Source organism: Myotis brandtii, unplaced genomic scaffold, assembly GCF_000412655.1.
Source record: "Myotis brandtii unplaced genomic scaffold, ASM41265v1 scaffold324, whole genome shotgun sequence".
In the NCBI taxonomy this organism is placed as follows: domain Eukaryota; kingdom Metazoa; phylum Chordata; class Mammalia; order Chiroptera; family Vespertilionidae; genus Myotis; species Myotis brandtii.
In genome coordinates this window covers 3,397,587-3,422,027 of record NW_005362439.1, presented here as the reverse complement: position 1 = coordinate 3,422,027, position 24,441 = coordinate 3,397,587, and the positions used below count along the sequence as shown (strand labels likewise).

The 24,441-nt window shown below is 48.0% G+C and overlaps 1 protein-coding gene across 4 annotated transcripts in view; it reads right to left on the bottom strand.

Moving 5' to 3' along the window:
* LOC102254414 (chromosome unknown open reading frame, human C11orf49) overlaps positions 1-24,441 on the bottom strand; it is a 146,227-nt gene that overhangs the window by 4,715 nt on the left and 117,071 nt on the right. For all 4 annotated transcript variants that reach the window (XM_005870803.2, XM_005870802.2, XM_014543365.1 and 1 more), the window contains 4 exons: positions 16,967-17,051; positions 3,249-3,334; positions 1,409-1,604; positions 642-751 (listed from right to left, as the gene is read on the bottom strand). In XM_005870803.2, coding sequence (XP_005870865.1) covers positions 642-751; positions 1,409-1,604; positions 3,249-3,334; positions 16,967-17,051 — 477 coding nt within the window. The remainder of the gene's footprint in view (positions 1-641; positions 752-1,408; positions 1,605-3,248; positions 3,335-16,966; positions 17,052-24,441) is intronic.

Below are 24,441 nucleotides of genomic sequence, written 5' to 3'. Positions count from 1 at the left end.
AATAAAAATATATTAAAAAATAAAAATATATTTAAAAAAAAGAACCCCTCAAGCTCTGCTGGATGGTGACCTGAAAGCTCTTTCCCTAGGAGGGCAAAGGGTGTGGGAGAGGAGCAGGGTGGGGGGAGGGGGGAGGAGAGTGCTGAGAAGGCCAGCCAGTGAGAATAAAATGGTGGACAGAAAAGACTGGGCCAGTGCAGGCCCCTCCCCTCCGTTTGCTCTTTTTCAGATAAATCAGATTCTTTTCCTAACTGGGAAAAGGCCTCCCCAGACACACCTTTGCCCTTGATATGTAATCATCCAGAGCTCCTGAGTAAACAGCGTTATGTCTGCCAGGCCCCTCCCTAAATAGAACTGGGGGTTCTCTGGGGAGGGGCTGCATGGAGGGGTCTTCATGTTGGGGCAGGGCTGCGGGCAGGGAAGGCCGTCCCTCCCCATGGGAGTGCGAGAGGTCTGGGAGGGCACAGTCTTGTGTTGTGCATATCCTGGCTTCCTGGGCCTCAGAGTCTGGCCCTGAGAAGTCAAGGCAGAGGTGGTGATGCCCCTCCTCCTGGGACCAGTCGGCCAGTGGAGGCCAGTTCCTCTGGGGCTTTGTACTGTGCGGCCACTAGAGGCTGTGGCCACAGCCAGCTCTGGCTTACCGAGGGCTCGGCTGATTCCATGATGCTTGGAGAGAGCCACAAGGAACCCGTAGAAGGTCAGTCTCTGAACGTTGCTTAGGACCTCTTTGACAAGTGCTGGGGGTGGGCAGCTGGAAGAGGGAATACATGCCGGATTCAAAGACGAGCCAGTCTGTGTGGCATCTCTTCATCCACACCTTCAGGCTTGGGAAGGGACCTGAGTGTCCTAGGGGCCCTAAGACCCTGGGGGAGCCTGGCAGATGTCCAGGAGCAGGGAGCAAGGCCTTGACTGTGAACATGAAGGTCATGTTCACCATTTGGCGCTTTTACTGGGAGCCGGGGCAGGGGCGGTGGGGGCAGTGGGAAGGGGACGGAGACATTGCAATAGGTAACAACAGCCTCTTCTAGAAAGAAACCAAAAGTGGCTGTGCTGTCTCCAGTGGACTGTGAACCACACAGGACAGCTTTACCCTCCCCTCCTGTACAGTGAATTTGTTACACAGCGCATGTGTTTCCTTCTCTCCAAAACGTCAAGGCCAGTCTGTGTCCCAGGAAGGAGAAGGGGGCCAGGCTGGTCGTCTGCGGTGGCCTTGCCCAAATGAAAGCAGTCCTCCCTACGAGAGCACCTGGTCGGGGGGCAGATGGCACTGTTCTAACTTACACTGTGCCCATCAGGACCCTAGAAGCCCTGGACCAACGGAACAGCCTGCTGGAGGTCTGTCCCAGGGCCAGTGGCCTACATTCCCTGGCACCAGTGGTGGTGGGGGTGTCTACGGGGACATTTCTACCTGTACTTGTGCCGGTCACACAGGTTCTCCAGGCGCTGGTAGAAGAGCGATGCCTCGACCCCCTCCAGCATGCTGGCCTCACCCAAGGCGGGCCGCTGGCGGTGCTGCCCACTGGAGGATGTTGGCACAATCACTGTGTTGGGGTTCTTGCCCGACAGTAGGTCCTGGTAGATGGCAGCCACACTCTCCAGGAATTCTGGGTACCGTGGATGGAGACGACACAGGTCAGGCAGGGAGGACATCCTTCATCCTGTCACTGTGTCCCCTTCTGTTAGCTCCACGTGAGTGTCAGTGCTCAGGGCATGGCGTGACCACCACACTCAGGCGAGGTGACACTCATGTGTGTTCAGTTCAAATGTCCCCTCTTCTGGGCACCAGGTGAGGTTCCCCCATCACATACTCGCACACCCTGTGTTCCTCGTAGCATTGTCAGTGATGAGTGTTCTGAGTAATTGCTTGTGGACTCTGTCTCCTTGCTGGCATGGGAGCTCCTCGAACCAAGGCAGGCACCATACATGCCTTGTCAACCCCCTGTCCCGGCACCTGGCTCTGGGCCTGGCATATATTGAATGGCTGTAAATGTTTTTGTGAAAAGTGAAGGTGTGCATGCTCCCACTGGTAAGCCCCACCTTCTGAGGCCACCTACCTCTGTGACTCAAGAATGCACGTTGGAATACCAGCATGGGAGAGAAAGCCTGCAAGCTGTGAATTTTTTCAACATTTGAAACTGGTTTTGAATTTTAGTAATCAAGCCATAGTCAGTGAGCAGTGACTGACGCATGCGCTGTGCAGTCGTGATGCTGGGCCCACGCTGCTGCAAGAAGAGGGCCTGGCAGGCGGCGAGGGGAAAAGGCTCTCACAAACATGGCTGCTCCTTCCCCCTCCAGGACCCAAGAGCTTTAGAAAAATGGGGAGTAAATGCCTGGAGCTGCGAAGAGCAGGTGGGGAGACCCCAGGCTCCAGGCCCTGCCTGACAGAATGTGATGCCGAGTGAGGCCAGGGCTGGCTGGGGCCACCCGTTGGCAGGAAGGCCATGTCCAGGCTCCAAAGACAGCCTTCTGTTTACTGGAAGAGCTCGTTTTAAATAAGGTTGCTTATGGGCATAGTCAGCAATTTCTAAACCCAACGTTCCATTTGATGTTGTGTGTGAGCTGCTGTGCATTTGTATTTGTTGGTCTATTTTTATTCCACCTGATTCCAGAAGGGATTTAAGGGCACAGCTGGTGCGTCTGGGGAGCAGGTGGGACCCAGGACTGGTTTGCACTTACTTAAAGCTGGGTGGGAACCTATGTGCCCACACATAGGGGTCAGGGCCCCGGGGTGGCGCTGCCATGGCCGTGGTTCAGCGAGTGCCTGAGAGCGCCAGCTGGGAGTGAGCCCTCTGTCCAAGTGTGGGCTCCAGCACTTCGTAGCTCTGCAGCTTTGGCTACTTGCCTCTGTGAGCTTGGCTCTTCAAGGACCTAGCTCTCAGGGCTGTTGTAAGGGTTAAAGTCCTTAGTGCTATGCCCGGAACAGTGAGTTTTTTATAAGCAGTGAATTTATCAGGTATTGTCACTATGGTGTGTGTTGTTGTCATTGTCATTTTCAGCAATGTCATTGCACTGCTGACTGAGGTGTCTGTGTCTTGAGGATGCTGAGAAAGCAGGTTTTGTATAGTGACTCCTGTTACCCCCCGTGACGAGAACTAGCCATCCCGTAGTGACCGGGGTGAAGCATACCATGAAGGAAGCGCGGCAGAGAAATGTGTGTGCCCGGCGCGCGATGGAGTCATGGAGTGGGCAGTGGGCAGGAGAGGGAGAGGAGGTCTGATGGGGCCACAGGGGTCCTGGGAGACTCTCACCTGAGTAGTAAAACTGGATCTGGAAGGCCAAGAGGAAATCTGAAAAAGACATCAAGCAGTCCATGGCATCATCCATGAGCACAATCCTGAGGGGGAAAGAGAGAGAAATGTGAGTGTGTGTGTGTGTGTGTGTGTGTGTGTGTGTGAGAGAGAGAGAGAGAGAGAGAGAGAGAGAGAGCGCCATTCCTGGGGCTCTAGTCTCTCTTGGGGTAGCAAGACGTTGGGAGAGGGCTCCCCAAAACAAGCTCCTCCCAATCACCTCACTTCTTCATCAGTTGGGCTCTGCCACCAAACTAAGCTGACCACACTACCAAGGGCAGGCTCCCAGTTCAGTCTCTGTGGCACCAGCTAGCGGATGGGGCCTGAGGAGGGAGGAGGGGTGGGCAGCCAGGAGAGGGTGCAATTGTACTGCAGCCAAGATTTCTTTTCATATACTTGAGCAGTAAATCCTTTCATCCTGCAGTGAGGACCGTTTAGTCAGAATAAATACAGCTGATAGGAAAAGGCAAAAGCAACAGCCAAGAGGTTTAAAGGGGTCTTGGCAAGTGGCGCTGAGATTTAATAAGCTCCCCAGGGCCGGAGAGCTCCAGAACCTCCATCCTGGGACACGGAGGGCAGACAAGGGAAGCAGGCTCAGAGCTGCTGGGGAATCTGCACTTGAGAGGGTCAGAGCACAACCTGTCTCCTGACAGGGTGGCCGCTGCTCCTGTTTGCTGTCCTCTCACAGGTGGACCACCTCCTGGTGTTTCCTCTCTGTAGTTCCTCCCACTGCACACCCCCTCCCAGGGAAAAAAACCACGTGACCATTAAGGGCTCAGACCCAGGCCATATTCATACTCTGCTCAGGGACCCAGCAGAGAGAGGACAGGAAAGGAAGGATATGAGCACTCGCTGGGCTCCTTCCATGTGCCAGGCAGGGTGCCAAACTCATCTACTGAAAGGGAGCTGGGACCCCAATCTGATTCTGACTGGGCCCCTCTGGCTTTATTTTTACATTAAAAAAGTTTCATTTTGATCTCTTGTGTATTTGTGTTTGTTTAAAATATACTTTTATTGATTTCAGAGAGGAAGGGAGAGGGGGAGAGAGATGAAAACATCAATGAGAGAGAATCATTGATCAGCTGCCACCTGCACACCCTCTACTGGGGACCGAACTCGAAACCTGGGCATGTGCCCTGACCAGAAATCGAACCTCGACCTTCTGCTTCATAGGTTGATGCTCAACCACTGAGCCACACTGATCGAGCTCTCGTGTATTTTTCTAAATCTCTCTGGACCTTCCACTGTCAGCGGGTCCCCAAACTGGCATCTGCATCAGCTGCAGAGAGAGCCAGCACTGCTGACCTCGGGGAAGGGGCTTTAGAGAGAAGATAATGTGAGCGGTGCCCCTGGAGTCTTTTAAGGCAGGTGGTTCTGGTTTCAGATCTCCCTGAAGAGTGAACATGGTTCCTACACCTAGTCTGTAGTTGTAGTAATGATCACAATAGAAACTGGTATCCCACTTACTTCATGGCAGGCACTGTAGTCATTAAATCTTATCCCACACAGTGAGGTAGGTGTTGTCATCATTTCCACTTTACAGGTGAACATACTAAGTCTCAGAGAAGTTCACCTGCTAAGTCACAGAGCTGGTGAGTTTGCTCGACTCCACAGGCCGCGCACTTTCCATTAGGTCACACTGCCTCTTTAACATGGAGTATAAACACTAACCTTTACTTCTTAGTTCCTGTGGCTAATTTGTCTTCTTTCTTTTCACCTATATGTGAAGGCCAAACTGTTTTTCATATATCTCTTCGGGAAGAAAAAAATTGCCCCAACTACCAGAGTTGAACATTCAAATTCTAGCTGGAAAAAATTCAAGGCCAGAAGGTGGGAAGAAGCAATGCTGCTGATGGCCACAGGAGGGCACCCTGGTTCCTCCATCAGTGGCTTCTGGGACAAGTCCTGAGCCATAGCCAAGTAGTCACCCCATTTCTCATAACCTGCGGATAACCCAGGCAAGCAAAAATGAACAGAGAGGGCACAAAGCCCAGATTCCAACTGGATGAGGAGGGAGAGGCAAGAGAGGTAGAGAGAGGGCAGGTAGGGTGGACGGGTCAGCGGAGACTCCCACACTACAGAGGAAGGGTGAGCTCTCCCAGAATGCTCAGGGAGGAAGAGCCACCAGCACCTCAAAGCTTTCCCCTCCCAGGCTCAGCAGAGAAGAAAGGTCCCAGAGGAGAGAGCGTGTGACCTTTCCTTCCTGCCCTACTCCCAGGACAGCTGAGAACCCGAATGGCCTGAAGTTAATTACTAAGGAAGAGCGCCAGGCTGAGAACATCCCCGAGCAGGAAACCGCGAAGGGGAGCCAAAGCCTTTGAAGATGTTCCTTGGCTTCTCTTGTTTATCATCAACCTGGACCCAGTGCTCCTGTTTATAGCATTGATCTCCATTTACTACTTCCTACTTTATCTGTTTGTTCATTTATTTATATTGTAATACAATTCAAATACCACAAGATTCACCCTTTAAAAGTATACGTTGTGTTTTAGTATATTCACAAAGTATACATTTAGTATATTCACAAAGTTGTGCAACCATCACCACGGTCTCACTCCAGAAGTGGTCGTTCTCGCTAACCAGCATGCTACCGGGAGAAGCCCTGCCCCACCAGGGCTTCGAAGGCAATTGCCATAGCATCTTTCTCTCGCAGCCACAGATGGGACTAGAAGCTGCAAACAGGGCCTGCCCTTCCAGCCCAGAACTGGCATGAAGCTTCTGTCAGGGACTGTTCTTGACTGCAACATTAGCACTCTCTTTTAAGATGGGCAGCTGGGGATGAACAAGAGCACAGCTGGCAGAGGGCAGGAGACCCACTCAGTCTCTCTGATCAGGAAGGGGTCTAGGCCTTGATCCTTGGTGGGCTGAAACAGACAGTAGTCAGGCGGGACCAGCAGGCTAACTGGGAAGGTGACAGCGGCAAGGTGTTTCTTTCTGAGGGACATGTGGCTGGGTCCCAGCAGCATGTGTGAAAAGGATGAAGGGGTTTTCTTCTCTCTTTTTTATATTTTTACTAGAGACCCAGTGCACAAAATTGGTGCATGGGTAGGGTCCCTAGGCCTGGCTGATCAGGGCCTTCTGGCTGCTGGCTACGGCTTCCCTTCCCCAGCTGCTGGCTGGGGCCTTCCTTCATTCCGCCCCACCCGCTGGTGGTCAGTGCACATCATAGCGAGCGATTGAACTCCCGGTCTCCCAGCTTTACTCCTGTGGGGACAATTTGCATATTAGGCTTTTATGTATATAGATTTTTTATGTATATAGACTGATTTCAGAGAGGAAGAGAGAGGGAGAAAGAAACATCAATGTTGAGAGAGAATCATTGATTGGCTGCCTCCTGCACTCTCCACGCTGGGGATTGAGCCTACAACCGGGCATGTGCCCTTGACTGCCTGGAATCAAACCACGGACCCTTCAGTCCGCAGGCCAATGCTCTATCCACTGAGCCAAACCTGCTAGGGCTGAAGGGGCTTTCTTGATTGCAAGCAGTGAGACTGGCTGCCAGAAAAGCCAACTGGATCTCAGCTTTTATTAACAGCAATACCACTCATTACCCTGCTCAGCCAGAAGCCTGGGAGTCCTGGAAACTCCCTGCCTTGCCCACCCACATCTATCAGTCAATCAGTCCTGTCAGTCCTACCCCTGACATTTCTCTAGCATCCATCTACCTTCCTCCACGGCCACCATCTGACGCCCACCGCCACCTCTTTTTCCTGGACAACTGGATGACCTCCCTCCCTGTTTCCTGCAATCATTCTTGCCTCCTCCTAATTGAGTATCCATACTAGGGTGAGAAAGATCTTTTTTTAAGATGCAAATTGGACCATTTTACAGCTGTTTAAAACTCTTCATGGGCTTTCCATTGCCCTTAGGACAGAGTCCCCCGTTCTTCTCCACATGTTCTGCCCTCTGCCTCCCTCTCCTCTCCAGGCTCCTGAGGCCACTGGCAGTGACCTCACTACCCTCCAGGGACACTGATCCTTCAGTTCTTCCCAGTGCTTCCTCCTTCCTCAGGCCCTTCAGATCAGCCTCCACCTATAATGCTCCCCGCCCTCCAGGCTCCTCTCCTCACCTACCTGCCGCCTGCCCATTCTTCAGGTTGCAGCCTACACAGCACCTCTCTGGGGGACCTTCCTTATGCCCTACTAGGGTAGACCTCCCCAGTTCTTTGCTACCTCCTCACTGTTCACCAGGTGACACTGCTGTCTCTGTCGCTTGGCTCCAGGGTCCAGAACGGCACAGGGTACATAGCAGTCACTCAGCAAATATTTGTTGAATGAAGGCAAGCATGAAAAAATGAGTAAGAGGCCATAGAACCCTTTCTTCTCCCCTGGCCAGGTGACACCTGGACACTATATCCAGCTGTGGACAGTCCAGTCCATTTAGGAGGAATGAACTAGCGTCTGCAGACCACGGATTCAGACAATGACTGCACTGAGTCCCTGTGCTTGGGAGAGAAGAAGGAGGAGGAGTGAGGGCTGAGACCTGACCTGTGAAGGGCTGCCTCTGAGGGGGTTTGGCTCTAGAAGACTTTTTAAGCCTCTCAGCTCTAGGGTTGTGGCTGCTTTGTGGAGTGAGCTTCTTGTTGCTGGAGAAATTCAAGCAGAAGCCTGAGAAGGTTGCACTCCTCACAAGAAAGAGCTTCTGCGGCTCACAGTGTCGTCCCAAGTGCAGACAGAACTGACAGCGGCTCCTGTTAGTGCTGGTTCTGCTGGGGAAGAGGCCGCTGTCTGGAGGACTGGCGGCAGAGAGGTCTGAGAGGCTCACAGACACATCATATGCTGTGCTGTCCATCTCCAAACCAGTGCTCTGACCCATGAAGGTCCTGGGCATCTGGCACTGGGATCTTGGCAGAACTGTGGGGAAAGCAGGAAGGAGCTCTACAGGCCTGTCTTGGCCTTTGGGACACGGACCCCTATTCCACAGACAGTGAGCTCCTTCACCCTGAACTTGAACTTGTCCCCAGCCCCGAGGCCTCCAGAAGGAATCTCTTGGAGAGGAGCTCATCCACATGTGCTGTTTTCCAGTTGATGGCAGTTGGCTCAACACCCCTTCCTGCCAGAGGCCTTCAGCTAACGTGCCAGCTGCTGCTGACACCTGGAGGAGCCGGCCGCCCCTGCTTTGAAGTGGAGCCAATGGAGAGCTGTTGCCAACAGAAGTTTGTGCAAATCTACTGGGTGCAGAGGGATCCTTGCAGGCCATGCCTCCGGGCCAGAGAGAGGGGATCTGGGGGAGAAGTGAAGGCACTGCAGTGCAGGCTGGCGCCGAGCAAGCCATGCGAAGGGTGGAGTCCAGCGCAGGCGACCAGAACGGAGAAAGAGCACTTGGCAGGGTCCGAGCTACTACTGGGGGCTGACTTCCAGCAGCTGGGATGGGCTGGCTGGGAGGTAAATGAGTGTCAAGGAAGCAAACAGCTTTAGTCTGAACTTCCTGACTTGCCAACGTCCTATTTGCCCCCAAGGCTCCGTGTTCCTGGTCTAGTGGCTCGAGCTGCACCCATTTTCCTGGGGTTCTGAGTTTGCGGCCCTGGGGTCAGATCCCAGCTCCAGCACTCACTGGCCAAATTACTTCTTCTCTCTGAGCCTGGGTTTCCTCATGTGTAAAGAGGAGATAACCATGATTTCTGTGTCACAGGAATTTTGTGAAGCATCAGTATGATGCTGCACTGCACTTAGTGTACAATGAGCATTCAAAACAAGTGTCTTCCAGCCGGTTTAAGGAGCTGGGAGAGTTCAAGACAGCAAAGAAAAATAGAGCGCAGAGGAAGTAAGTGCTGCCAGCACCCAACCGGACGGAGGCTCTCGGGCGGAAGCTATCTGGTTTCGAGTCCGCAGTTGGGGGAAGCCAGCCTCCAGCAGGTCCAGAAAGAAAAGCCACCTTCCATGACTTCGCTGCTTTGTGGAGGTCACACGACTAGTGTCCTTCACGAGTGCAGCGGAAGAGTGTCCCACGTCTGTTTGGGTCTGCAGTCTGCGTTTCAGTGTCAGGGTCATGGTGAGAATGACCTACACTCTGGCTCCCTTCTCCAGGAGGAAGGGAAAGGCTGCTGTCAGGCTTCCTGGGACACTCCCTCCGGCTGCTCCCCTTCTGGACTGGGTTGGCGGCACCCACGTGCTGCACAAGCTGCCACAAGTCCAGGCCCTTGAGCAGCGTGGGATGTCCCGGTCACTGCTCTGCCCTGGCTCCAGCCTGCACCTCCAGGGCACCCCCAATGCCACCTGCCCTGTGGTGCCTCAGAAGCTCGATCCAGAGCATGGGCAGTAACAACAGCAGTGACGATGGTCACTCTTCATCAGGCTCACTCTGTCAGCACTGTACCCATCAGTCCTGTGAGGCAAGCTCAGTGAATATCTTTACTGAGAACACAGAGGTTCAGAGAGGCTAAGAAGCCTGACTAAAGTCACCAGCGAGAAGTGAAAGAGCTATTATTCAAACACAGGTCCTCTGACTCTAGTCAGCTCCTGGGCCACCTGCACTGGTATAAACACTGGGCTCAGTGCCCCCTAGTGGCTGTAACACCTTCCTGCAGCTGGCGTTGTCCTTCCACTCTTGGTATTTGTAATCAGTGCCTAGCAACTGCCCCAGCGGGGCTGGAAGCTTAGGTCCCAGTGACGTTTCTTCTAGCAGACGGCTTGAAGGACCCAGCTCAGCCATTAAACCCCTTTCTTGGTCTCTCCCAGGAAGCCTTACAGCTAGAGGACTCCTGGTAAATCCAGGCATACGTCGCTCCACTGCACTTCGCAGAAGTTGCATTTTGTACAAATTGTAGGCAAGATCCTCCACTAGTAAAAGGATTACGACTTGCTTTACTGCAATACTCACTTGATTGCAGTGGTCTGGAACCAAACCCACAATATCTCTGAGGTATCCCTGTACCCAGATCCAAAGCATGGCTGCACGCTCTTCCAACTGCGGGCCCACTGGCTTCTCGCGTTCCTCTGGGTCGTCACTGGTGAAAGCCGGGCTTCTTTCCAGGCGGCTTACTTTCCCGAGACGGCATTTTCCTCTCCCTGATCCCTACCTAAACCCCACCATTCCTTTTGTTTTAAATGAAGTATTTAAAACTTTAGAAAATGACAGAGAATAACATAACAAACACCTGTGTACCCACTAGCCAACTTCATCAAACCTTAACATTTTTCATCCTTGCTTCAATTTTTAAAAGCTTTGTAAAATATTACACATACTATTCAAGCCACCCGTGTACCCCTCGCTCATTCCATTCCTCTACCCTCTTCCTCAGAGATCACCTCTGAAACGTGGTCACTGAACCGTGGTGGCTAAGCACCCCTCCCTCCCCATGTTTTTATACTGTAGTAATTCACACAACTGCCTATCTTCTTAAAACATTAGGTAGGTGTTGTTGGGTTTTTTGCTTGTTTTCAGATTCTGTGTTATCAGTTGGTAACGTGATAGTTTGAGATTTTTTTAATGCCTATATGTGTCCCTGTATTCAATTTAGCTGCTGTACAGAATCCCACTCTCTGAGGTACCACACTCTGTCCTTTCTACTGCAGGGGGCATGCAGCCTGTTCCAGGGCAGCGATTACCAACAGCGCAAGGTTCCTTGATAGTTCAGTGGTTAGGGTGTGGCATTTGCACTGCCGTGGCCAGGGTTCTGTTTGCTGCCAGGGAATTCTTGCTTCCCGGCACTTCTCCTCTCTTTGAATGCCAGCTCCATGAGGGCAAGTCCTTTGTTTTGTCCACTGCTCTGTCCTTAGCCCCTGGAAGTGTGCCTGGCACATCACAGGCACTCTCAATGAACAATGACTGAGGAAAAGAATGCAATTTTGTTTGTGGTCAAGTTTATCAATGTTGTCCATTAGGCTTGGGGCTTTCTGTATCTTTAACTTTTTGTTGAAGAATTCTTTAACTACCTGGTAACCATAAAAATATTTTCCTCTATTCTCTTTTAAAGAGCTTTAGCGTTTTGTATTTCACACTAGGTCTGTAATCCATGTGAAACTGACTTCTGAATATGTATGAAGTAGGGATCTGTTTTGTCCTTTGTGGAAAAACCATGACCCCACCACTACTCCTTGAGTCAGCCCTTTCCCCACTGCTCTGAAATGCTGCCCTTTTATAGATTAAGTTATAAATTCAGGGGTCAGGCTGGCCGTCTAGTGTGATCCATTGGTATATCCTTACTCTGGTGATATACTATCTTAATTATCATGGCCTTATAGTAAGTCTTGATAGCTGAGAGGGCATGTTCACCTATTACTAATCCTTAAAGCCCCAAATTCAACATGTCTTCCTCCATGGAAAAGCCTTTCATGGTTCCCAGGTCAGGCTGGGTCCCCTGTTTCTATGTTCCTATTCATTGAATGTTTGCTGTGCTGTCAGCTGTAAGTTCCTTGAGGGCTGGAACAACATTTGTTTTCCTCACTGTCATAGCCCCTCCACAAGCACACTGACTGGCACATGACAGGCATTTGGCGATGGAAGAATGGGGAAGGAAAGGCTGGCCTGTTTTGGAGAAAGACTTTTTGGGGCAGCAGAGATATTGTTAGATGGCAAGTCAGATCTAGGGAGGAGAACTATGCAGAAAGGTACTGCAGGGAAGAGGCATAAAGAAAGACACGAAAGGAGCATAAAGCTGTGTCCTCGGTGCATGGCATGCGGCTGGCAGATAGCAGATGTTCAGTAAACATTTGAAAAATAAATTACAGGAATTAAACACATTCCCTGCCGAACCGGTTTGGCTCAGTGGATAGAGCGTCAGCCTGCGGACTCAAGGGTTCCGGGTTCGATTCCGGTCAAGGGCATGTACCTTGGTTGCGGGCACATCCCCAGTGGGGGGCATGCAGGAGGCAGCTGATCGATCTCTCTCATCGATGTTTCTAACTCTCTATCCCTCTCCCTTCTTCTCTGTAAAAAATCAATAAAATATATAAAAAAACACACACATTCCCCATTCACTAATTATGATTTTTTAAAAATAGGTAATCTGTTTTGAGGGCTACATGATATATTTTACATGCATGATCTCTTAAATCCTACAAACAACTCTACTAGTAAGACACAGGTGCCCCATTAATTATTGCAGAGTGGAAGAGAGAGAGGGAAAGACAGAGAGAAATATCGATGTGAGAGAAACACATCGATTGGTTGACTACTGCATGAGCCCAGGCCAGGGCCTGGGTGGGGAGGAGCCTGAAACCAATCGATTGGTTACCTTCCACACGCCCCTGACCAGGGCTGGAAGCCTGCACCTGAGGTATATGCCCTTGACTGGAATCGAGTCCAGGACCCTTCAGTCCACAGGCCAACACTCTATCCACTGAGCCAAACTGGCTAGGGCTCTCATTATTTTTTAAAAGTCTTGTCATAATAATAATGCCAACATTATTTTAACAGCAATAAACTTATTTATAGAATGTCTATAACATGCTAAATAATTTATATATATAGTTTTTGAAATCTCACAACCACCCTATGGCTTATATACTATTATCATCCCCATTTTATAGATATGAAAACAGGGCTTAGAGAAGTTCAGCTAGAGCCTCATGTCATCCAGTTAATAGGCACAGGTAGTGCTACACATGGGTCTTTCTAACCTGTGATGCTGGTGCTCTTGTAGGTCAAGGCTGAAAGTTTATTCTGTGCCAGGCATTATTTTAAGCATATTACATACTCCTTTAACGATTAAAGCTCTTATTATTATTATTATTCCAAATTTACAAATGAGGAAACTGAGGCTCAGAGAAATTAAAGAACTTTCCAAGGACAGAGATGAACCAGGATTTGAACACAAGAAGTTTAGTTCCTACAGCCACTATGGAAAACAACATGGTGGTTCCTCAAAAAATGAAAACTAGAACTATCATATGATCCAGCAATTCCACTTCTGGGTAATTATCTGAAGAAAACAAAAACACGAACTCGAGCCCTGGCCAGTTTAGCTCAGTGAATAGAGCATTAGCCTGCGGACCAAAGGGTCCCAGGTTCAGTTCCAGTCAAGAGCACATGCCTGGGTTGCAGGCTCAGTCCAACATGCAGGAGGCGGCCAATTAATGATTCCCTCTCATCACTGATGTTTCTATCTCTCCCTTCCTCTCTGAAATCAATAAAAATATATTAAAAACCCACAACAAACACACACACACGAACTCGAAAAGATATGCATTGCTATGTCCACTGCAGCATTATTTGTAACTAGAGGCCTGGTGCACAAAATTTGTGCAGTGGGGGGGGGTGTACTTCAGCCCGACCTGTGCCCTCTTGCAGTCCAGGAGCCCTCGGGGGATGTCTGATTGTCATGAAGGCGGGAGAGGCTCCCACCACTGCCACTCGCTTGCCAGATGTGATGTACAGCATGGTGACTATTCTATATAATAAATGCTTAATATGCTAAGTGTCCGGTTGAACGGTCAACCAATCAAAGCATAATATGCTAATGATATGCTAAGGCTGCTCAACCGCTTGCTATGACATGCACTGACCACTAGGGGGCAGACAGTTGATGTGTCGACCAGTCGCTATGATGTGCACTGACTACCAGGGGGCAGACACTCTGACCAGTAGGTTAGCTTGCTACTGGGATCCAGCTGATCAGGACTGAGCGAGCAGGGCTGGACAAGCCCTGGAGCCCTCCCGCAGTCCCTCCCTGGCCCGATCATGCACTGGTGGGGTCCCTCTTGCAATCTGGGACCCCTCGGGGGATGTCAGAGAGCAGGTTTCCGCCCAATCCTGCAGGCCAGGCTGAGGAACCCCACTGGTGCACAAATTTGTGCACCAGGCCTTTAGTAGTTAATAATATGGCATTGCCTATTTGAAAGTTGCTAAGTGAGTAGATCTTAAAAGTTCTCACCATAAGAAAAAACAATTTTGTAACTATGTGTGGTGACAGATCTTAACTAGACCTACTGTGGTGATCACTTTGCAATATATACAAATATCCAATCAGGATACTGTATACCTGAAACTAATATAATGTCACATGCCAATTATACCTCAATAAAAAAGATAATAACAATAACAAAGAAGTCTGGCTCTAATTGCATGGTCTGAACCATCAGGAAAGCCCCCTAGTCCACGAGGGATGGAGACAGAGATGCTAGGTGACCATTTGAGAATAAAATTACTTAGCGCCTCCCGCTGCTGCAGGAGTGTCTGAGGTGGAGAGGCTCTCTGGCTGGGCATGGCCATGGAGTCTGTTCCTTCTTTCCCTTCCTGTGTTTCCAGCTCAAACCTGCAGCCCCAGGGCCTGGCCACGGTGCTCACAGCACATAAGTCAGGCGCATGTGGGGACGCCAGGGCCCTGAACAGGCTCTGGTGTACAGCTGCCTGTGGATTACATTCTTTCACACACACATCATCACAGACTGGAGCCTCCTTCTGCGGCCCGAGTGAAGTGAGCCCAGCAGTGAGACGGGGCAGGGCAGCGCCTCTTCTGGCAATGGTAACTGCCTTGAAGGCCCAACCCCCCATATGCCATGCTGGTCAGCAGGCTGGGCTTGTGTGTGAAGTTGGGATCCTGGACAAAATGAGAATAGCTTACACAACCAGTGCGCTTTCTGGGATATATACAATTTTTCTATACACACACCAGCTGGAGTGGCATTGGGGAAAGAATGGCCCTGGGAGGTAGGGCTGACACAGAAGCTCATACACAGGGAGAAAACAAACCTCTCTCTCGTTCTGAATTCAACTCTAATTTTGCAATCAGTATCCTGAGCATTACCCTAGGCCCTCCTGTTGTTTACACTTGAATTCCCATAATTCCCTCACACTGCTATTGGCATGGATTGGCAACAATGCTGCCTCCTCAAACTGAAAGGTCTAAAGTTACTACCAAACAGTAGGCTTCCTGGTGGGAAGGGGATAATCGGGAAATAGCACTCCAGAAGCCCTTGGTATCACTGATTGTAAGAATCTGTGGAGTCAGAGGATTCTGTTTCTTCTATTCTACTCTTGAAGTGCTTACATGTATCAGATTGTTCGGAAGGATCTGGGAGATGGCTGGGCAAATGCAAAGCTGTGGCTGCTGGGGCTGAAAATCACACAGAGGGCTCGCCCTCCTAAACTCGCCACCTACCTTTTTGGAGTGGGAAAGGAAGGCAGTGGCTGCCCTGGAGGGACAGAAACCAAGGTGGTCTGTCACAAAGTGGGGGCAGGCAGGAACTGGGACCCAGGTGATCCTCTTCTAAACCAACGTCAAGCTCCTTGAGCAGCAGCAACTATAACTTACTCATGACTACATTATTTCCAGTGTGCAGAACAGCTCCCAGCACAAAACTGGCACTCAAGAAATGTTTCATGGAGTACTGAACACACTACAACATGGATGAACCCCAGAAACATGCTCAGGGAAAGAAATCAGTCACTAAGGACCATATGATATATGAGTTCATTTATTTTAAATGTCCAGAATAGGCAAATTTATAGAGACAGAAAGTAGATCCGTGGTTGCCTCCGGCTGGGGAGGAGAAGGGGCTTGGGGAGTAATGGCTAAAAGGTACAGGATTTCTTTTTGGCATTAAAATGTTTCAAAATAGCCCGAGGTGATAAATGTGAATATATTTTGTGAATATACTAAAAGCCATTGAATTTAATACTTTAAATGGGTGAATTATATGGTATCCCAAAACACTGTTAAAAAAGAAATATTTGATGAATATATCAATGAGTGAACAAATGAATATAGGATATAGTTTCTGACCTTGTCCTTGGAGTTCCTTAGAACCATGGGCTGTAGGAACCATGTAAACTGCCAGACAAGGAATCTTCATTCCTATGTTCGTTCACTCAGGAGCCACCTGTGGAGTGTCTAGAACAGCGGTTCTCAACCTGTGGGTCGCGACCCCTTTGGCGGTCGAACAATAGTACCATCCAAGATCACTGGTCACAGATCACCATAACAAATGTAATGATAATGAAACAGTTTGAAATACTGTGAGAATTACCAAAATGTGACACAGAGATACAATGTGAACAAATGTTGGAAAAATGGTGCCAATAGACTTGCTCAACCCAGGTAGCCATAAACCTTCAATCTGTAAAAAACACAGTATTTGCAGAGAGCAATAAAATGAGGTGTGTCTGGACAGAGTATTTTCCTAAAAATTCCATTATGACTCCTTTCAGAAAACAAGATTTTCTGCTATACTTCCATTTGCTACCTTAGCTCAGGTTTTATGTTATAAGTTAACTGAGTGCATAGTCCAACTACCTCATTTGTTTAAAAAATGTGAATGACTGAAACCAAACACAGAAATTAGGAGGTTCTAACTATTCTGGAATAATCTTGAAAACCTTTTTTTTTTTTTAGCATTACTAATACAATTCATCCTTCCCTTTAGTGAGCTTTATCCAGTCTCCAACCTCATCCCCTTTCCTCACAAACTGCTGCCACTCTTACCTCTGTGTGTGTGTGTGTGTGTGTGTGTGTGTGTGTTTGCCTCTTCATCTCACCACCCTCCAACTCTATCTGCAGACCCAAAGGCTCCCCACAGAAACCACAAAGGATCATTTGGCTTCCGTTTGGAAACACAGAAAGTAAGTATTATGTTTTTGGTCAATTCCCAAATAAACCTCTCTCCAAACGCCAGTTTCTTTCCTGATGGTTTGTTTGTTTGTTTGTTTGTATACATTTCAGGTTTCTCTAAGAAGCTCTGCCCCCGCACCCGCCCCCCACCCCCAGGGCTGAGTTGGCTTCAGGAGCCCAGAAGACATACCTGGCTGCTTTCTGAGTAAGCTCCAGCGGGAAATCGGGGCACAGTAACTGCAGCAAACAGTGATACTCCTTCATGGTCAGCAGATCTGAAGTGGAAATGGAGAGAAATACATTAGGTCTCTGCATGTGAACTTGCTGCTTTCTTTTTGGTCATTTCATAGGTTTCAGACCTAGTTTCAGTAGAGCTGCTTTTTTATTTTTTCCTAATCCTCATCCGAAGATATTTTCCCATTGGTTTTTAGAGAGTGGAGGGGGACGGCAGAGAGAGAGAGAGAGAGAGAAAGAGAGAGAGAGAGAGAGAGATGTGAGAAAGACACATTGATTAGTTGCTTCCAGCACACAATCCGACCAGGGCTGGGGATGAAACCTGCAACCTAGGTACGTGCCCTTGAATGGGAATCAAACCCATGATCCTTCAGTGTGTGGGCCAATGCTCTAACCACTGAGCTACTGGCCAGGGCAGTAGAGCTGCTCTTTTTAAAAGTAAGAGTTAAGGTGTGCTAGCCACTGACCTCCAGGGGTGAGATTTTAAGGTCCATATTTATACAAAGTGTTTCCTGGGTGGGAGGCACCCAGCTATAACCCAGCTATTTTAGCCAAAGGAGCTTCACTGGTTTGAACAATGGGATGGAAAAGAAGGAACAAGAGGGATACTTTTATCAGCCTTCTTAGTTTGGCTTTCCTTGTGTATAACAATTTGCAAGAATGAGTCATTTAAAAGCTGGTTAAATCTGCTGAAATTCTCTGGCATGGTAACATTCACTACAACATGCCTAACGACCACCGACAGAACATCTGGAAGCAGGACTAAGGCACACTCAGTCTTGCAATGTATGGAGGAGAAGAGTACAGTATAGCAACCCGCAGACCTTATTACTCTGTCATCCAGTATTACACAGACTGGCTTCTTTTTTGATGTCTGCACACAAATCTGGTCATATTATAGTAAGCCAAGTTAGCTGTCCAAGGTATACAGTCAAGGCAAACAAATGATTCCTGATACACAGAAGCAGTGCGGTGGGAGAGATGAGCCAGTCTTCGGTGGCACAGCAGAAGGTTTACCCACAGAGGTAAACCTCAGGGAGGTACATAGGACCCCAAGGGAGAGGAAAGACCCTGATGCTTAAAAGTTGTTTTGGTACTGTGTGTACTAATCCAAAAGGTTCTAGATCAGCCAGGCAGCAGCAATCCACAAGTGTTCCACAAGCTAACGCATTTCAAATACGGAAAGACATGCTGATGGTAAAGCAAGAGTAAGCAACCTGGAAGCCATCCTAACTGGGAGCATGAGTGAGAGAAGGGAATCCAAAGGGCACGGCCACATTTGGGGAATGAAGATGATCATAGGCACTTGGTTTCTTTGGACCTAAGTTAGCCCAAGCCACAGGAATTCAGCTCTCCTGCCCCTGCTAGTTCGGTTGATGCTTTTCCAAGACAAAAACCCCAAATCCCCAGGGACAGGCCTGAGTTCCTACTACTTTTTCATTAAAGCTCAATTCAAAACGGGGGCACAGAGTTAACCAAACCACACTGCCAAAGTCAGGGACACCAAGGAACAGAATCAGCGTCAATGTAGGTCAAAGGATCAAGATGGCTTTTGTGGCCTTCGTCTTGGCCACAATAGGGTGTGTACTTTCCTCTCCTCACTTGCCTGACCTCGGGCACAGCCTGAGAGGGGGTTTTGTCAAGGGAAGGAGTAATAGCCACTCATGATCTCATAGATTTGGGGTGAGGGACAGGAAAGGCAAAGGGAAGGGAGAAAAGCCACTGAATCTAATGTGCTCCCACTTTAATCTCACTCCAGAACTCCCTATATATGGTATAGAGAGAAGTATGGGGGCAGGAAGTAAATAAAAGAGAGTTCTATCTTTGAATTATCAGTGCTTTTCTAGAGTAAACTTTGGTAGATATACCTGATACCATTCTTGGAGGTGGGGGTAAAAGTGTCTCACACAGAAATTCACATTTATCCCCATAATTACCTACAAAATATCCTTGGGAAGATAAACAGGGTGAAGGGAAATGAGAGATGAGAGGTGAGAGAGAGAGAGAGAGAGAGAGAGAGAGAGAGAGAGAAAATGCTGGGGATTGATGTCAGCCTCCTGGTTTCCAATACTTGCTTCCCAAAGTCAGAAAACTGATGTATAAAAACAACTTTGCACTTCTCTAATGTACTATCTTGTGGGAATACTAAATACGTCAGAAAATCAGAATACATCTTGTCAGTCACTTCTGGAACTTGACTTTCCCAAATGTGAAGTAAGGAAGATAGTCAGATAAAGAGATAAATGAAACTCAGGCAAACGAACAGCTTTCACCACTTTAATTGTGGGAGGCTCTATGTCTATCAGGTGGTGGTTAAATAATGTCAAGTTTAGATGTCTTCCATGGAGAGGCATCTGTCACTTGGAGACACTCCTGGGTTGTATGGTGGGTATTTGGGAGAATGGTAAGTGGAAAATAATGAATGGTATTTGTTCCAAAATCAGAAAACTGATGAGCAAATGGGAGCTGTCCCCTTCCCGTCCCAGAGGCTAGGGTCAAATCTTGGCTTTGTAATTTACCAGGTATGCAACCTTGGGGAAATTGCTCAACCTCTCTAAATATTAGTTTCCCACCTGTAAAATGAAAATGATGATACCTACCTTTCAGGGCTGAAGTCAAGATGAAAAAAGATGTCTCTAAAGTACTTAGCAGGATGTCTAGAACATAGTAACTCCAAACAATCAGAGTTATTTTGGTTTTGTTTTTAAATCCTGGAGGCAAAGATAGGAGAGGAGAGGAGAGGAGAAAGATGTTTCTTGCCAAGTTTGAATGCTTAAACACCTAGGAGTGTTTTGCCTTGAAAATTCTGTCAGGTTGCCTAAGCCAAACCAGTTTTAGAATATTCACTAATTTGATATTACCATGTGCCTCCTGGGGTCCAGGCACTATGTTACAGAAATGAGCAAGCAAGCAGTCTCCCTAGTTCCCAAGGCTCACACTCAGGCATTAGTTAATCCTAAATGCCCCTGTCTACTTTGGGCCCCCGGCTCTTAGAACTCTCCAAGATCTCAAAGGCCTTTGCAGGCAGCCCTTTGTGCTATAGGATTAACAGTAATGAGACTGAATAGTCACTGAGGTCTTTGCTCAGGCCTTGAATTAGCTCACTTAACCTTCACAACAACCTCATGAAGTAGACTCCATTATTCTCAGTCCCATTTCACAGATATGTTCATGGAGGCGTAGAGAGATGAAATACTCCGATGAGTGAGGAGAGAAGAGTCCAGAGCCTGGGGAACAGAGAGGGGAACTAGCTTTCCAGAGCAAGAGTCTAGGCTGGGAGGGAAAGAAGGATGACCGAGGGCTGGATGGGCTTAATATTGATAATACTAACAGCTCATATTCATTGAGCACTTGCTGAGGGCGAGGCACTGTCCTGCCAAGGGTTTTACATGCCTTAGCTCATCTAATCTTCACTATTGTTATCCCCATTGCACAGACACAAACTCAGACGGTGCATGCTTAAGAGGCAGAACTGGAATTCAAACGCAGGCGGCTGGCTCCAAAGTTTACCCAACAAACATTTTCAGGGCCTTGATCTTATCAACCGCTAATGTGTGAAGGCTCAGGAGCTTGCTTTCCCCCACAAACAAACTGCAGAAACTAAATAGCTTCAGGTGAATTGGATCAAGGAGACAAGTCAAGCGAATTGGGATTTTTCCCATGTAAGAAATTGAGTCTGAAAGGTTCTAATTACTGTCAACAGGAAAGACGGCAGCTCCAGTACAGCAGCTTGTGCTGGGCCGGAGGCCACGGGAGGGCGGGGAAGAGTACACCTGTGCTGGTGGCCACTCCGCCATTTCTCATCCCAGCCTCTGCACCCCGGCAGGTGCAGGGAAGGTAGGTGGTGTGTACCAACAGATGCATGCTCTAAAGGAATCCCCACAATTAGGAAAGCTTCAGCCAGCAAGCCCTGGAAGTTCAAAGGCAAAGACATAAGAAGTCTTGGTATAAGATCAAGATCAGAACACTCTCCACAAATTGGTGCTTCTCTTTTTTGTGGGTGGTCAGAGCTGTTAAACTTTCTTCCTCTAAACCTTATAATCGTCCTATCAACTCCGTGCCTGGCTCTAGACCAGAGGGTTTTACACCATGATCTATCATCTCTAGAGGCAGCACAGCGTAGTATTGTGGCTAAGAGCATGGACTTCAAAGTTAGACTGTCTGGGTCCCAATCTGAGCTTTGCCACTGATTTCAAATGACTGGATCTTTAAGCTCTTGACGACTCAGTTTTCCCATCTATAAAATGGAGATAATGATAGTATCAACATCACACAGTTGCTGTGAGTTAATGTAAAGTACTTACATTACATTAATGGCCCATCATACATCCTCTGCTATAGTATTTGCTATTATTTTAGAAATAAAGAAACTAGGGTTTCCTTAACTCAAGTTAATTACTTTCTCAAGGAAACAGCTAGTGAGTGGAGGAAGAACTGAGATTCAGACCTAAGCCTGCCTAGCTGCAAAGGTCTTGAGAATTCTCCTTTAGTAGGTGGGATCTGGCTGGGGTCAGGCCAGTGACTGATAGACTTTATATCAAAGTGAGACATATAGATAGATACCTTCCAGGTGGCCCCATTAAACAGGGCAGAGTAGTTGTGCAGGGTAGTAGTACAAGTGCAGAGCCCAGACTTTGCAGCCAGACGACCTCGCTCTACTACTTACCACTGGTATGACTTGGACAAGTTATACAACTTCTCTAAACCTTGGTTTCCTCATCTTACAAATGTGAATAACCACAGTATCTACCCAATAGGATTGTTGTAAAAATCAAAGGAGGTCATTTATATATGACACTTTCCTGGAAAATTAGCAAAGTGCTCAATAAATGGTAATAGTACTTTATAATTATTAACCAATTAATAGTTGAAGTCCTGAAATTGAGAAATATTTGGACTTAACTAAAGCCCTTAGCACAATGCCTGGCACATCATAGTAAATATCTGTTGAAGGAATGAGTGAATGAAAAGACGCTTTGTAGCCTTGCCGGTGTGGCTCAGTGGTTGAATGTCAACCCATGAACCAAGAAGTCGCTGATTTGATTCCAGGTTGGTGCATGTTGCAGGCTTGATCCCCAGTAGGGGGCGTGTGGGAAGCAGCTGATCGGTGTTTCATCAACGTTTCTACCTCTCTAGCCCTCTTCCTTCCCCTCTCTCTCTAAAAATTCAATACAAACATAAAAAAAGAAAACATTTTGCAGAGTGACTCATGAAAATTCAGAGGGCAAAGTTCTGGCCACTGTGTGAACACAGAGATGGGGACTCTCCAGGCACAGGAGGCATGTCTTAGTGGGGGAGGGGCGTGAGGAGATGCCAGGAGTTGTAAAGTGCTGAAAATGGAAGGTGTCCTATTTGGTAGGTACTATAATCTCAGGAAACAATAAATCATTGCAGGTGTACTGCTTTCCTGGGCTTTGCTGACTCCTAACACCTTTACATCAAGTGCTCAACTCAGTCAGCTTGGATATTTATTTTCATAGAAATGTAGCACCGATTTTACCTTGAAAATCAGAGGAAGCCTAGGGTTTACCTTCTAATAATTCAGTTTACCAGTGTTACAACTCTAGCATGAATACTGTAGTTTTTAAGATAAGCAGCCTCCAACTCAAAAAATTCTTTTATTGGCCATCTTTAATCTTAGACAGTGATAGATGAGGTTATTTTGGCTAGGAAATCTAGTCAGAAATTACTGATGCTCAATATATCCCTTCTTTTCTTGGAAATGAAGCGTGAAGATGTTCTCTTGTCTTTTCTACATCTGGTTTGCCTTCTTGCTGTGGAAATTCCTGCCTCTGAAGCTCCTGGGGGCAGCTTAGTCATCTCTACAAACTCTTCACAGACCACCATGTGTGTCCACAACATTTGCTCAGAGGAACTGAGGCGGTGTGTGGTTATAGACTCAGATGCCCCCGCTCTTCCTGGGAAATGGTGCCTTTTCCAGGGTCAGAGTGGTGTCATTAAAGGAGATCAGTGGAGGAGTGGAAGGAACTAGGGCCATATCTTTGTCCCTTAATCAGAAAAAGCCTTCTCCAAAGTCCAAATCAAGGGTTTTTAGTTCGGAAAGTATGAGGGATGAAATGGGGTTTAGTCTGAATTCATTTGTATGAGTGTCTACATATTGACGGCTGGGTGAGCTAGTGCTGGGACAAGAACTGGAGATAATGAAATGCTACCAAGCCATGGGCAATCTCAGATGACTGGACAACTTCTAGTTGGTTGGCTGCATGTTCTCAATAGGAATGACCACAAAAGCCAGAGAATACCACAGCCCATGAGTGGACTCTCCAATTTTCAGCTGCAATTGTTTTTATGTTCTTTTATGCAGGGCTCATTTTAAATGACAATCACCCTCAGCCAGGCTGCTCTGCCAAGAGATGCTCGGAAGGACATGGATAGTTCAGGGCATGACCATACCACTCCTTCCCATCCCCAGGGCACTTAGCCTTTGGTACCAGCCCACAGCTGAGTAAATACTCCTCAGTGCTACTCTGCAAGAATGGGGATGGGAGTGAGGGCGAGTGAGGGCAGAGAGAGGAAGGGGCAAGACATGTGGTACGCCATGTAGCACTTGGGTACCACAAATCACAGGAAGAATCTAACATTCTAGGGCCATGTTCCTGTCAAGCAAAGCATCAGAGAATAGCAGGCTGTGTTCTTCAATTTTATCTTCTTTGGTAGCACTGTTGTTTTATGTTTAATGGAGGGAAATGATAATTAATTTACTGAAAGGAAAATGATCTTACAAAAGGAATGAGAAGCAATGGCTTCCAATGACACCTGTGGGGTAAAGTACTTGGGCCATTATTAACACTATCCTTTGCCAACTCATTCCTCCCCAGAGCATGTTTAGTGTGTTCAAATAAGGGCAGAAAGCCAGACTCTTTAGTTTTATATTTTATTATGACTAAGCCCAACATCAAGTGACTATTTCTTTTTGACCAGTGTATATGTTCTAGGCAAAGTATTAAATCAGACATAGTAACACTTTCATGGCAATTTTTAGAATGAACAAAAGCAACTCCCCAGGAACTGTTTATATTACACAAAGATTTAAAGAAATGTGAGCAGCATTAGCTGGTTTGACGCAGTGGATAGAGCGTCAGCCTGCAGACTGATGGATCCCGGGTTCGATTCTGGTCAAGGACACATGCCTGGGTTGGGGGCTTGATTCCCCAGTGGGGGGTATGCAGGAGGCAGCCAATAAATGATTTTCTCTCATCATTGATGTTTCTATCTCCCTCTCCCTCTCCCTTACTCTCTGAAATATATATATATATACTAGAGGCCCGGTGCAAAAAATTTGTGCACTCGGGGGGTGGTCCCTCAGCCCAGCCTGTGCCCTCTCGCAGTATGGGACCCCTTGGGGGATGACCACCTGCTGGTTTAGGCCCGCTCCCTGGGGAATTGGGCCTAAGCTGGCAGTCAGACATC